Genomic DNA, 12,244 nt, shown 5'->3' with positions numbered 1-12,244 from the left:
GTAGCTTTAGCGATATTGTTGATAGCCCTACCTCACCGCAGTAGCCTGCCCTATGGTACAGTAAATAGAAGCTTTTGATAGCGCACGCCACTAACGAAAAACGAAAAACCACCAGAACAAACCACTCAGGGGTGTAGGCTACTCTCTCTGGAACCATAGGTCACTAATGTGTGCGTTATTTACAGTACGTTTGACTACATTTCAGATTGTGGTGCTTGTTGGTTTCCTGCAGTATAGCGTTTTCTTTATTTATTTTTTTATGTCCGTATATTGGGGGGGACATTTTGGTCATATTTGAATATTGGGGGGGACACGTCCCCCTCAATGACTATGGTGACTACGGCCCTGGGCAGAGTGGAGGGACATCAGCTTTTGTTTACTGAAATATTTGATGAATGTGTCTGTTTGCTGTTGTAATGTCTAATAATGCTAGGTTGTTTGTTTCTGTGGGATGTCTGTTAGAGTGTGGCATTAAGGTGTTTTCCATAATGTGAAGATGATGATTATATTTTTACTTCTTCATCCTACAACAAAAAGAGAGACACAGAGAATTGTAAAATGCACAAAGTGTACATATACAAATGTAGAAAGATATGGGAAAAGTCCATGAACTCTACTCAACCTCATAGCCACATCGGAATGTAGGAATGGGCCCCGAGATGAAAACAGCTTTGCCAGTTCACTTGAACCATACGGTCACATTAGCTACAAAAGACAGCGACAACTCCAGCAACTTGCCACTGAGTGGGCATTTTGAGCTGTTAAACTGGGCTGTGCTACGCAGGTAGTGGCTGGCAGATAGATCGTATATGAGCTCAGACATTTTAGAGTCTCAGAGTTTTAAGATTAAATAGTTTGCTTAATTGTTGTTTACTTTTTCAAAATATAAGGGCACAAACCTTGAACTTATTTGTTAATATGTACAGAAATACTACTATTTATGAGTTACCTCCGCCATCTTTGATAATTTCTTCAAGTTAACTTTTAGGCAACGTCAGGTCACCCCATTTGTATAATAGACTTTGCCTAGCTGCTGGCAAAGCTTTGATTTATTCTGAGTGGACCCAGGCAGCGTCGCTTGTTCCTACCTGAATAGTGATTCTATTTACTGTCACGAGGAGAGAAGACAGTATATCTTGGAGTTTTTCCAAAATCACAGAGACAGTAGGCCTAGCACCAGAAGCATACTGTTCTAATTGTGGAGTCACCCCTGTTATAACACAGGGGCCATATCAATGCCTGGCTTATCGTGGCCAAATGGATAATCATTTGGATGAGTACATATTTTCCTAGAGGATACTTCCTGAATGAGACCGGAGAAGTCATATGGCGTGTCCTTAAATATTTTTGAATATTGCGAGATGTTCCTGGGATAGAACAACTTCATGACTTGATGAAATCTTTATGAGATATCGGTCTCATTTCTTATGCGGTCATCTGCTGCCAAGCTACTTGCATGAAACTCTCTGACATGTCCTTTAAAAATCTGAAGCAGCAAGCACCCCCACCCCCCCGACACACACACACACACACCTATTTTATTTACCCTATTTAATCTCTTTAATTTGCGGAGGTCCCGTGCAAGGCAGTGTACAGCAGTGTGTAATTATTTCTGTCAGTGCAGATGCATTCAAAATGGCCTTCTCAGCACTTTGCTCAGAGTATACAAGGGTAACACTCCAAAATAAGGTGCCATAATAAATTAATAAATAGCAAACTAGTAATTACCTAACCCTTTGTTAATATTTGTTAATTATTACTAAAATATCTATTTGGCACAAGTTAATAGTTTTTTAAGTTAATATTTGTTGTTTGCATAAAATCTGTATGTTAATGTTTTAACAAATCTATTAACTAATATTGTATTAACATATGTTAATAGTTAACTAAATATTTGGCACTAATTAACAGTTATTTCTTACATCATTTAAATGTTAAATGTTTATTTACAAACTATATGCTAATATAAAAGTTAATGACATATTATTATTTATCTAGCTGATTAGCTTTGTGGATAATTTATGGAAATGATGGTTTATGATCTTGTGGGGTGTATAAGACACCCTACTGCCAGTGGTTGGTTGTGTGAGAGTTTGCGCTCCTCTTCTTCCACTTCATCCTTATTGGATACCTCTGTGGTTGGCTGTCCTGTAATTGGTGACTCTCTGTCTAGTGTTTAGTGTTTAAAAAGTAGTGTACTCTTTGCCTTTGGAAGTACTATTTGGTTGCTGCTTGAATTTGGTGAAATTCATGGGAAGGGGGGTGTAACAGAGTTAGAAATGTAGTTTAGTGTTTGTATGTGATTTTCGTACTTGGAGGTTGGGATTTTCGCCGTAATTAAGCAGCTTTATTGAGATTGGTGTTTTGGAGCCCCCTTTGGAGAAACGCTATACTGCAGCTCTGCTGCGTTTTGTCCTTGTATTGTTGCCATAGCCGTTTAGAAACGGTATGCTTTGCATTGCGGAGGTTGACTGTATAAAGCTCTCACCACTTTGTTTTAATTTTGTAACTGTAAAATGTTGTTTAAGTTGAAAACTTTGATATACCACCTCTATTATGTTACTTTACATGTATTGTTAAGATTTGGGTGCAATTCTAGCAACTTAGAGAACGTTTATTAATGTTTTCATTATGACCACGAGTTCATACACACTGAGTCTAACGTGACAGCTGTAAACTCCGCTAGCAACTTTCCATGCATTCAGTGTAGTTTAGCTTAGTGTGCATGGAAAGTGCAATTCAGGAAATTAATGTACATTTAGTTTAGCATTATGTTTATGCATTACCTCCGTATGGTCTACGTCTGTGAGTGTTTAGTGAGTCTCAGAATATTAATAAACTGTCGTTCTGTGCACCTGAACATTCAATGTCGCATGTCCCTTGCTAGTAGGGCTGAAAGTGATGGTATTCACCCCTTGCAGACGCGTGACTTAAGTCACGTGACGGCTCCATGCTGGACGGCAAATTACATTATGTCATAAAGATTATGATGAACTGAACACCATTACTATAACATCTTTGTAGTTCAATGTATTGCTGTTTGGGGTCTGATAGTCAAAGAAGATGCCAGTGGTGTTGTTAGATGAAATGGGTCATGATCGTAAATGTAAAGTTATTAAAACTGGTGGTAACAGCAAGGGGAGATAACGTTAAGTTAGGCTACTGTAATTAACATTATGGTAAATGAACACCCATAAGTATTTCTGGACTAAAATATTGCAAAGCGATTTGGTTACTTTATTTGTCTTGCTTTTATCAGTTGTAACATAGTCAAAACGTTAAGAATGTCATATCAGAACATGAAATAATAACTAGCTGCCACACTTAGAAGCTAGGTATTCTAGCTAACGTTTATCGTAGCTCATAGTGCTAGGGCTAATGTAACTCGTCAGTTTGTACGCTGCCCAGCTTAATAAACTTACTTCTTACATGTCTTAAGTTAAAGAATTGAAAGAAATAGGAAATTAAAAAAAACTTGAACGGTATTATCTGTTTACATTCAGATCTTGCCAACGACTTTGCCTAAGTGCTATCTGCCGTCCTGTTCAGAGTCTATGGTTGCTTTAGCAACCGCTGCTGTGCTTCATACACTGAGGAGATAAGCATGCAATTGTGGTTGAAATACTCCCCGAACACAAAGAAAACAAACCAAAATATATCTATGCAAGAACATGGGATGTTGTTGTATTCCAAACAATAAGCCAACAGTCGTGGAAGGGCATTACTACGGTTAAATCTCACTATAATCTCCTAGCTGTGCGATATGTCCCATTACAACCCATTGATTTGATTCGTGCCGTCCACTAGGCTATTTTGCTGTGGCGCGAACAAAACGTGACGTCACTTGCAAGGGGTGAATAGGAATGATGCATGTAATATAGCCCATTCAACTACTTGTTGTTTTGTTTTAACTTTTCCTAAAGGAATAAATGTGATAAGCCAGTTTTGGTCTCAGTCCCTTCACCGTCTGACTAGTTATATATTACTAGTATATTAATTAAGCTTAACCAACTTTAATGCAAGCGGTTCAGGCGCCGACAACAGTGGCAGCATGTCAAGGTAGCTCCATGTTTTTTTCTTGAATTTCCCCCTGGGGATCAATAAAGTATCTATCTATCTATTGTAAGGGTCCTATGGAGAGCGGTTCATATTGGGATAGGCAGAAGCACAGTTTAATATCAATTAGTTAAATAATAACAAGTCATTACCTTTTCTATTAACATATAGTTTGCAAATAAACATTTAACATTTAAATGATGCAAGAAATAACTGTTAATCAGTGCCAAAAAGACATTTAGTTAACTATTAACACATATTAATACAATATTAGTTAATAGATTTGCTAAAACATTAACATACAGATTTTATGCAAACAACTAATATTTAATGAATGATTAAAAACTATTAACTTGTGCCAAATAGATATGTTAGTAACAATTAACAAATATTAACAAAGGGTTAGGTAATTACTAGTTTGCTATTTGTTATGGCACCTTATTATGGAGTGTTACCCAATGGGGGCACAGACTGCCGTGTTGTGCCTTTTTCTGCTGCTGCCTACGTACGAAGCCAACGGCTGCACAACTGTACCCAGTGGTGGGGAACCACAGGAACAAGAACCGCTCAATATTTCCCTGTGCTGCAGAACCAGCAGAGGGGAGGAAGAGTGGATCAGGGCTCAGGAGTTTGAGCAGATTATTATTCCTGTCTTTTTACATCGGTCAGATTTTCATAATAAAAATGTTTTTGCAAAGTCTGTCACTTACACTGCAGGCAATGCATTCAAAACCAACATCCCTTGAACCTTGCCATACACATTTTATTGGATATGACATATGATATTTTAATTTGTCTCAAAGAAATATGCTGTCATGTTGCCATCATTAGGGGAACACATGCCATGACATCTTTCCTGATGTCTGATAACATTTGCTCATTTGTGTGTGACATATGCCTGTTAGAGGCCCCCTCTGTCTTTACATCTTGACAGTTATATCACTGGATATTTGCCATCATGATGGTATGAAATGGGATGGTATCTTCTATTATGACATGGGTATGACATGATTATATATGTCTTGCCAATGTCAGAACATTCAAGTAATGTCATCGATAGCAACACCTAGACCATAATCGTTAGGTGTCAAACCGATATCAGTCTAAATATAGATATAAATAGATATAAATCAGTGCTCAACACTTAAGTGGAGATTCAACAACCATAATCACGCCTTACTACATTTCCCCCATAATCATGCCGTACTACATTTCCCCCCATAATCACGTCTTACTACATTTCCCCCCATAATCACGCCTTACTACATTTCCCCCCATAATCACGCCTTACTACATTTCCCCCCATAATCACGTCTTACTACATTTCCCCCCATAATCACGTCTTACTACATTTTCCCAAATATCGATCTTGACCAGTCTGTACCTGTATTACCCATGAAGTGCCCTGGAGGTCCCAGTGATGAACCCTTCCATCTGTGTATCTGATGCAATACAAATATTATATAATAGGTGTTTTGACATGCATGTCGATGAACTCTGGTGTGTTGCCACTTCACAAAGAATGTTCTGTGATGTACTCTCTCCCAAAGGCCTCTTGTAAAGAAGAAGGGGTTGATGGATGAAAATTGCTTTGGGTTACATTAATGTTTTGACATGAAATGATCATAATGCATTTGAAAAAGATATTTATCTCTGCAAACTGTGTGCCATTTAATCATTGATGTGATTTTCAAATTCACAATGCTTTGTTCCCCAGTGCAGGTAGTTTCCAAGGATTCAGTTTGCTGTTATTTTTTTGCTCCCCTCTTCCGACACACTTAGTTTACTTTGTTTTCGACTTTATAAGTGCCTCTGCTTAATTAGCTAACTAAATCAGTCCCCCGAAAATTAAAAACCAACCAATTAGTCACAACCTTCAGAAAAAGTCAAGCTAACAGAAAAAGTCCTTCACAGTGACTTTTTATTGCAAGGCCCCAATACAGCCTAATTCTCCAAAAGACTTATTGACCTTAGCTCAAAATTAGTGCGGGGCAAAGTTTAGCTTGAACAGAGCGATCGGATTTATGAGCTCAATATTCCACAAGCCTCACTCAGCACCAGTATAATGTTTGTTTATTGCACCCCTTTAATCTGCTCCTGTAGCCAATTAAACCATTAACAGTGAATGACAGTCCACATAACGTTAATTACGTCACCAGCATTTTGATGCTATGCTTTAGTCCCGATTTGATTGGTGTTGGGGGTGGGGGGGGGACTGCCTTCATTATGATAAAGAGGACACTTCAGCGGGGGTTCAAAAGACTATTTTGAAAACATGAAAGTTTTAAATGTGCAAAACCAATAATTACAATAACAGCGGGGCTGTTGAGCTCTATATTCGCAAGATACATTTGGATGGCGACCCATCTTTAATGTTGCATAGCCTATCTCTAAATTTGATCCAAGGTGTTTCTGAAAATACATGAATCTTTTACAGTAGCTCTATAATTTTGAACAATCTGTTTAAGAGCTTAATAGTCCTGACCTATGAAAACAGTTGTGTTGATGTGGATATGTTGTCCATTTTCTTTTATCTATTCAATCATGTCTGGTCTATTATTAGGCCTACCTCTTTTCAATCCATTATTATTAGATATTTCTTTTGTAAAGAAATAGGCCTACATCTATCCCTCATGTTATGCCAACATATTTAATTCACCTGAATATAGGCTGCAGTAGATAGAGGATTATTGACATCTGCTGCATCTAAGGCTATCCCTTAAAGGCAGTTTAAAGGTTCAGCTAAATAAATAGCTCAGACAATGGCAGAAGTGTCGTTCGTCATGTTATATTTACAATCTATGGTTATGAGGTTATGTGCCATCAAAATGATTTTGGAGACGTAATGTTAAGGTAAAAAAACTCTTGTCACTTGTCACTCTTGTCACTGATGAGCTCTCACCCCTCGCTGCCGTTCGATGCTTTGCTGAACATTGTGTAGCCTACCTGTAGGTTGTTGGCACCTTTATTTGCGACCGACGCGTAAGTGCCTGCTTTGCAGGTCCGGCACTCAGCTTCATGTTGATATCGACCGAGACAAAAATATGGAAATTTACATTTTAATTCGTCAGTGAACTTACACTAAACAAGGAAGTTTGCGCTATTGAGGTGACTGACTGACCAATTAAATGTTTTTGAGATTACTATCGACCAATGACGGTAGCTAAGGTCAGGCTCAACACCCTACACCAGGGGTCTCAAACTCAAATGAGCTGGGGGCCACTTCTGCCAACGTCATCTGATTGGAGGGCCGGCTATTTCTGAAAAAGCAATGTTCTTTTTTTCAAATACCACACAAAACTGCAAACAGAAAGTGCAAGTGTTTTTATCTAGTTTTAGACACCTGTGCTAGCAACCTTAGCTTATAAATAAAATAATGATAAAATAAATATTAATACAAATTATAAAACAAACAAAAAGCATAAAAACGGGTATGTGTGTGTTTCACACCAAATACAAATATTTTCCTCTCATAACTTTTTTAAACCTGGCAAACTAGGCGTCAGGGTTAAGAAAGCAACACCATTGGATTTTTATATCAAAATTTCAAAAGGTCATGGCTTGAAAGTGGTCAGAGATAAAGTCCTACTGTAAATATAAAAATCTTTGAGTATAAACAAAAGTTTATGAAGGGGGTAAATGTACCCATCACTGGATGGCAAGCACCTCAAATTATGCACCTTTCAGTAAATACTGGATGAACATATTTGAGCAGGTTTATTTCCTTTTTTCATATTACCCACATAACAAATGAACAGGAAAACACCTAAGATGTATATGGTTTAGTGATGTATTACTAAACCACAAGGCCTACAATAAAGTATTCTGGTCAAATCAGTTCCTATCGCGGGTAATCTGAGCAGAAGTTCGCATCATATTATGGTGACTTTGTAGTTCTTCGAGCCCTGTTTTTTACTGCTGTCTGTACCACGTCCATTACGGACACGATTACCACTGCAACCTCCAAACTATGTTGGGCAGAGGGTCGAAATAAGCATGGTATGCTTAGTGGACACCGTCATTATACACTCAAAGACGACCTCCATTCACAGACACACTGTGACTATCACTGTCAATAGACGATCGATCATAATCTACAAAAGGATATTCTCCTTCAGAATCAGAATAGGTGAATAACATAGCCTACCTAAGACTTCATCACACGCGAACGCTTTTTCAACATTAGGTGTAGGCCTATTTCTGCTTCAATTTGTGCTAAACTATGGCCTGCATCGCCTCCGCCATTACAAATGCACGCCTTTGTGTTTCTCGCGGTAATACAAGTATTTCTGGAAACTTTGGCGCAGCGATTTTGGGTTTTAATCAAGCTCTGGATGCCTAGCACATAGTGGAGCAGAGTAGGCTACAATTGAGATGTCACCATACTTGGATCTATCGTCTACTTTAATCAGTATCGTTGTTTGTCGCAATTAAAAATAGCCCCAAGGGCCGGATTACATTATTATTTTGACATACGTCGCGGGTCGGAATTGGGCAGGACGCGGGCCGGATTTGGCCTGCGGGCCGGGTGTTTGAGACCCTTGCCCTACACTTTCCACTCAATGCAAAGCGAACTGTAGGGGGAGGCCGTGACTAGTATGTGAATGAAAGACATAGATATATATCCATGAATGAAAGAGAGAGCAATGCAAATTCGCTGTAAGGCTAGAATAACAAAATCCCGGACGACTTTGAAATTCCGCCCGGACACATTTTTAGGTTTCAAAAAGAGGACATGTCCAGGCAAAAGAGGACGTCTGGTCACCCTACCTAATTATTTTTTCGACATGCACTCTGACACGTGCTATCTTTTGTGTCTGGAGGACACTCTGAGCAGGCATCTGTTTTTTGTAGAAAGGGGGGTCAATAAACCTTGCACTTCACCACATCTGAGATCAAAAATCCCTTATCGACCATGATGGCCATGTCATCCGTGAGTAGGTCTGGCAAGCCTGAACGCCTGAAGAGATCTTTGTCACTGATAGACCCCTCATACAAGGGAGACACAAAGGTTATTGCACCATGGGGGCCATCCCAATCAGTCCCTTCATGGTGCAGTGAGACTTATAATTTGAATACATCTCACTCTGTAGGAGCAGCGATGATGGCGTCTGACATCTCAGCTCAGTGCAATCCACAATGACCTGGGTGTCCGAGAAGTCTTGGAACACTTTGGGTAGATTGGCTTGCACATCCTCCTTTTCCATCCAGATGCCCACCGAGCCCAGGATAGTGTAGAGATAGTTTGTCCATGTAGATATTATTCGGCTAACAGTGGACTGGTGCACTAAAAAAAACCTGTTTGCTAGGTCCCTCTCCTTTAAGCTAGCAACCAGGTACATTAAGAAGAGAAAGAACTCATCTATGGTTTGTAATGACTGTGGAGGGAGATAATGTGTGTTAGAGGAATGCAGAAAGTTGCCTGAGCTTCTAGAGGATCTATATGCAACAATAACACAAATACAAACCGTATGTGCAGGACGGACCACAGAGATGGTTTCCTTTTTCCTTTCAACCGCTTTGGCTCTTGATGTCCGAATCATGAGGGGCACTGATGGCTCGATGAGACTCCAAAAAATCATTAAATGACGATAACCGGCAAATCTATAACAACACAGAAGATACAAAGAGAAGACAATTACAAATAACATTACTGTACATAACATTTACATAGATACCGGACATCCATGTCTGCTTTTCTTTGGCCTAAGTTGTACCTCTCTATTGGTGTCTGTGTTTCTGTGTCTCACTATCACTAGACGTAACTGCAGCTCTTCTTCACAGGTGAGTCAAAGGCAAGGTGTGTGTGTGGAGTGAAATCATTAAGCTGGGGAACAATACTGCTGGACATGACAGGTAAGATATAGGTAGCTCTTCGTAGGTGAGGAAAGGTTGTGTGTGTGTGTGTGTGTGTGTGTGGAGTGAAATCACTAAGCTGGGGAACAATACTGATGTAGATGACAGGTAAGCAGTGTATATAGTTAACCATCAGCACATAACTTGTTTACAAGGAAAAATATGAGTATCTAAATTACAGATGGCTTAGGCCTACTGCAGCTAGCCAATGTTAAAATCAAGTTTTGTAACATTTGTACTTACCTTGTGTAGAAACGGATGTCGTCGTCAGATCCCGCGAATCTATGTAATCCAAAAGTGGCCTGGATTTTCAGTTCCCCCATTTCTATACTCATCAACCTAATTTGTTCTTTTAGCTGCAGGTTTTCAGTTGCTGTCATGTCCAAAGCCATAGGGTCTGGGACAGAAGAATCGTGGGCCACCACTGCAGTGCACTCCATAGGTTGTTCATCAGAGGGCTCGTCAAAGGACTCTGGTCTGACAATACGGTCCCACACACTGGCTCTCGGTGGGGGGATTTTGAAGTTGTTCCATTTGAACAACACAGGGACAACTCCCTTCTTCAAACGTCTTTTCCCACCTTCTGATTTAGCCTCAGATATGTCCCCGGGGAGAAAGTGACGGCTGCTGTGTGAAGTAAAAACAAACTTATCCCACCCAATTAGTATTAGCCATCGTCGCCTCAGAGTTTCGTCTCGTGGAAAAGCATGAAAACTGAGTCCAGCGCTATATGTTGAAGACGCAGTGCACTCCGGAACACAACAGTGTTCGTGGTACTGCTTCTGTTGTTTTTGAAAAGCAAATTTCTTGGCCTGCGGTCCTATTATTTCGCCTGTCCGCCATTGTAAACAGAACGTCCGGAAGCTGGCAGAAGTAGCGTACCCGTATCATTTGACATCGCAGCGAACGTTCTACTGACGTGCATAGAGCCAAGAAAACTGTAAGAAGAGGGGATAGATTTAAAATGCTGCTGCAGCGTGAAACTTTTTGGATCTGGAAGTTTAACGCAATAGAGAGATAAGGAGATAGTCTATAGGCCCTTTTTGTAGAAATGTCTATTGTGTAGTCTACTGTGTTTGCTTTTTTTCTGAGTAACTGCAACTTCTATGTGATATTTCCTCTCTATATGGACATATTTACTTACCTCTTATGATATAGTTGTGGGTGCCTGTACAATCTGTTTTCTGTTTTTCTTTTTACAATTGTGTTTGGCATGTGATTTCTCTCTAAGATCTGTGAGAGGGGCGGGTCTTAGTAATTGGTTGCTTCGGATCTAATTAAGCAATTAACACCTGTGCTCTATGCCTGCACTAAAACCATTCATTCCTGTGTTGTCTTACTATGCCCTGACCCACACAGCAGTAGACTCCTAGGTGGATCCGCCTTCAAGTCGCCAAACCCGCGTGACTGTCGCATTCGTTTTGGTGCCGCACAGAGGATCAGCTCCGCCTCCAGGCGGCCCCGTAAATTCTACTGTCAAACAGGGGATCCTGAGTGGACCCATGTCGGATCCGCTGGCGCGGACGCGCCTTTACTGTAATGGTTGAACATGACTGTACACCAAGAGCCAAGAAGAGTCATACTAGTGGATATTTTCTTTGCTGGGACACGGTTGCGCTGAACCCTCTTGAGTAAGTGATATTTATTAATATATTGCGACATTCACAATAGCTAAACATTGGCCTTTGTGGTTTTATAATCATCATGTTTATTGATTGTAATAACGTTGTTTGATATTAGGACTAACGTTAACGTTAGTGCAACCAGAGACGTTTGTCATTTTGTGCAACAGGCTAAGTTAACGTTATTGTTAGCTGTGATGCTCAAATGAGTCTGTAGCCTATCTGATTTAAAATGGGATAGCAATTTCGGCAGAATATGTTATGGTAGTGTGATTTAAAAAACACACATTGTTATTTAACATTAGTCTGGTCTTGTCTGTTTTAATGTGTCGCTGTTGTCCATATAGTGCTACTATGCTAGCGGCATATAGCTGCTAGCTAGCATGCTGCTAGGCGCAATTGCATAAGTTATTGCTAATGTCTATTAGTGCTATACATATATTGAAATCACGTTTGCGATGCAAACCTTGATTAAGGTGATACTGGCACTGGTATTTCAGTCAATGAAGTCAGTGAAGCACTCGTCTGCTATGATAGCTACCTACAACTTTAGCATGTCGACTCACTGATAATGGTTTAGCCCTAGCCTCTAGCTAGCTGTGCATTAACGTTTGCATTTTGCCAAGTTTGGTCTCATACGTAACTTTAGTGTCTATCTGCCATCTTTGTAATGAAAGCCTCGGCATTTTAATCACCGTTTCAGTCGGTTC

At 39.9% G+C, this 12,244-nt stretch overlaps 1 protein-coding gene across 1 annotated transcript in view; it reads right to left on the bottom strand.

Annotated features, from left to right (window-relative positions):
- Nucleotides 1–10,691, bottom strand: part of LOC125285982 — a 28,135-nt gene extending 17,444 nt beyond the window's left edge. Inside the window, exons 1-3 of the mRNA XM_048230613.1 lie at nucleotides 10,156–10,691; nucleotides 9,525–9,660; nucleotides 9,143–9,434 (exon numbers count right to left, since the gene is read on the bottom strand). Coding sequence (XP_048086570.1) covers nucleotides 9,143–9,434; nucleotides 9,525–9,660; nucleotides 10,156–10,352 — 625 coding nt within the window. The 5' untranslated portion in view covers nucleotides 10,353–10,691. The remainder of the gene's footprint in view (nucleotides 1–9,142; nucleotides 9,435–9,524; nucleotides 9,661–10,155) is intronic.
- Nucleotides 10,692–12,244: the final 1,553 nt, after the last annotated feature.

The sequence above is a fragment of the Alosa alosa genome, chromosome 21 (genome assembly GCF_017589495.1).
Source record: "Alosa alosa isolate M-15738 ecotype Scorff River chromosome 21, AALO_Geno_1.1, whole genome shotgun sequence".
Taxonomy (NCBI): domain Eukaryota; kingdom Metazoa; phylum Chordata; class Actinopteri; order Clupeiformes; family Clupeidae; genus Alosa; species Alosa alosa.
Note: the sequence above shows the minus strand (reverse complement) of the source record. Positions and strands in the feature narration are given on the sequence as shown.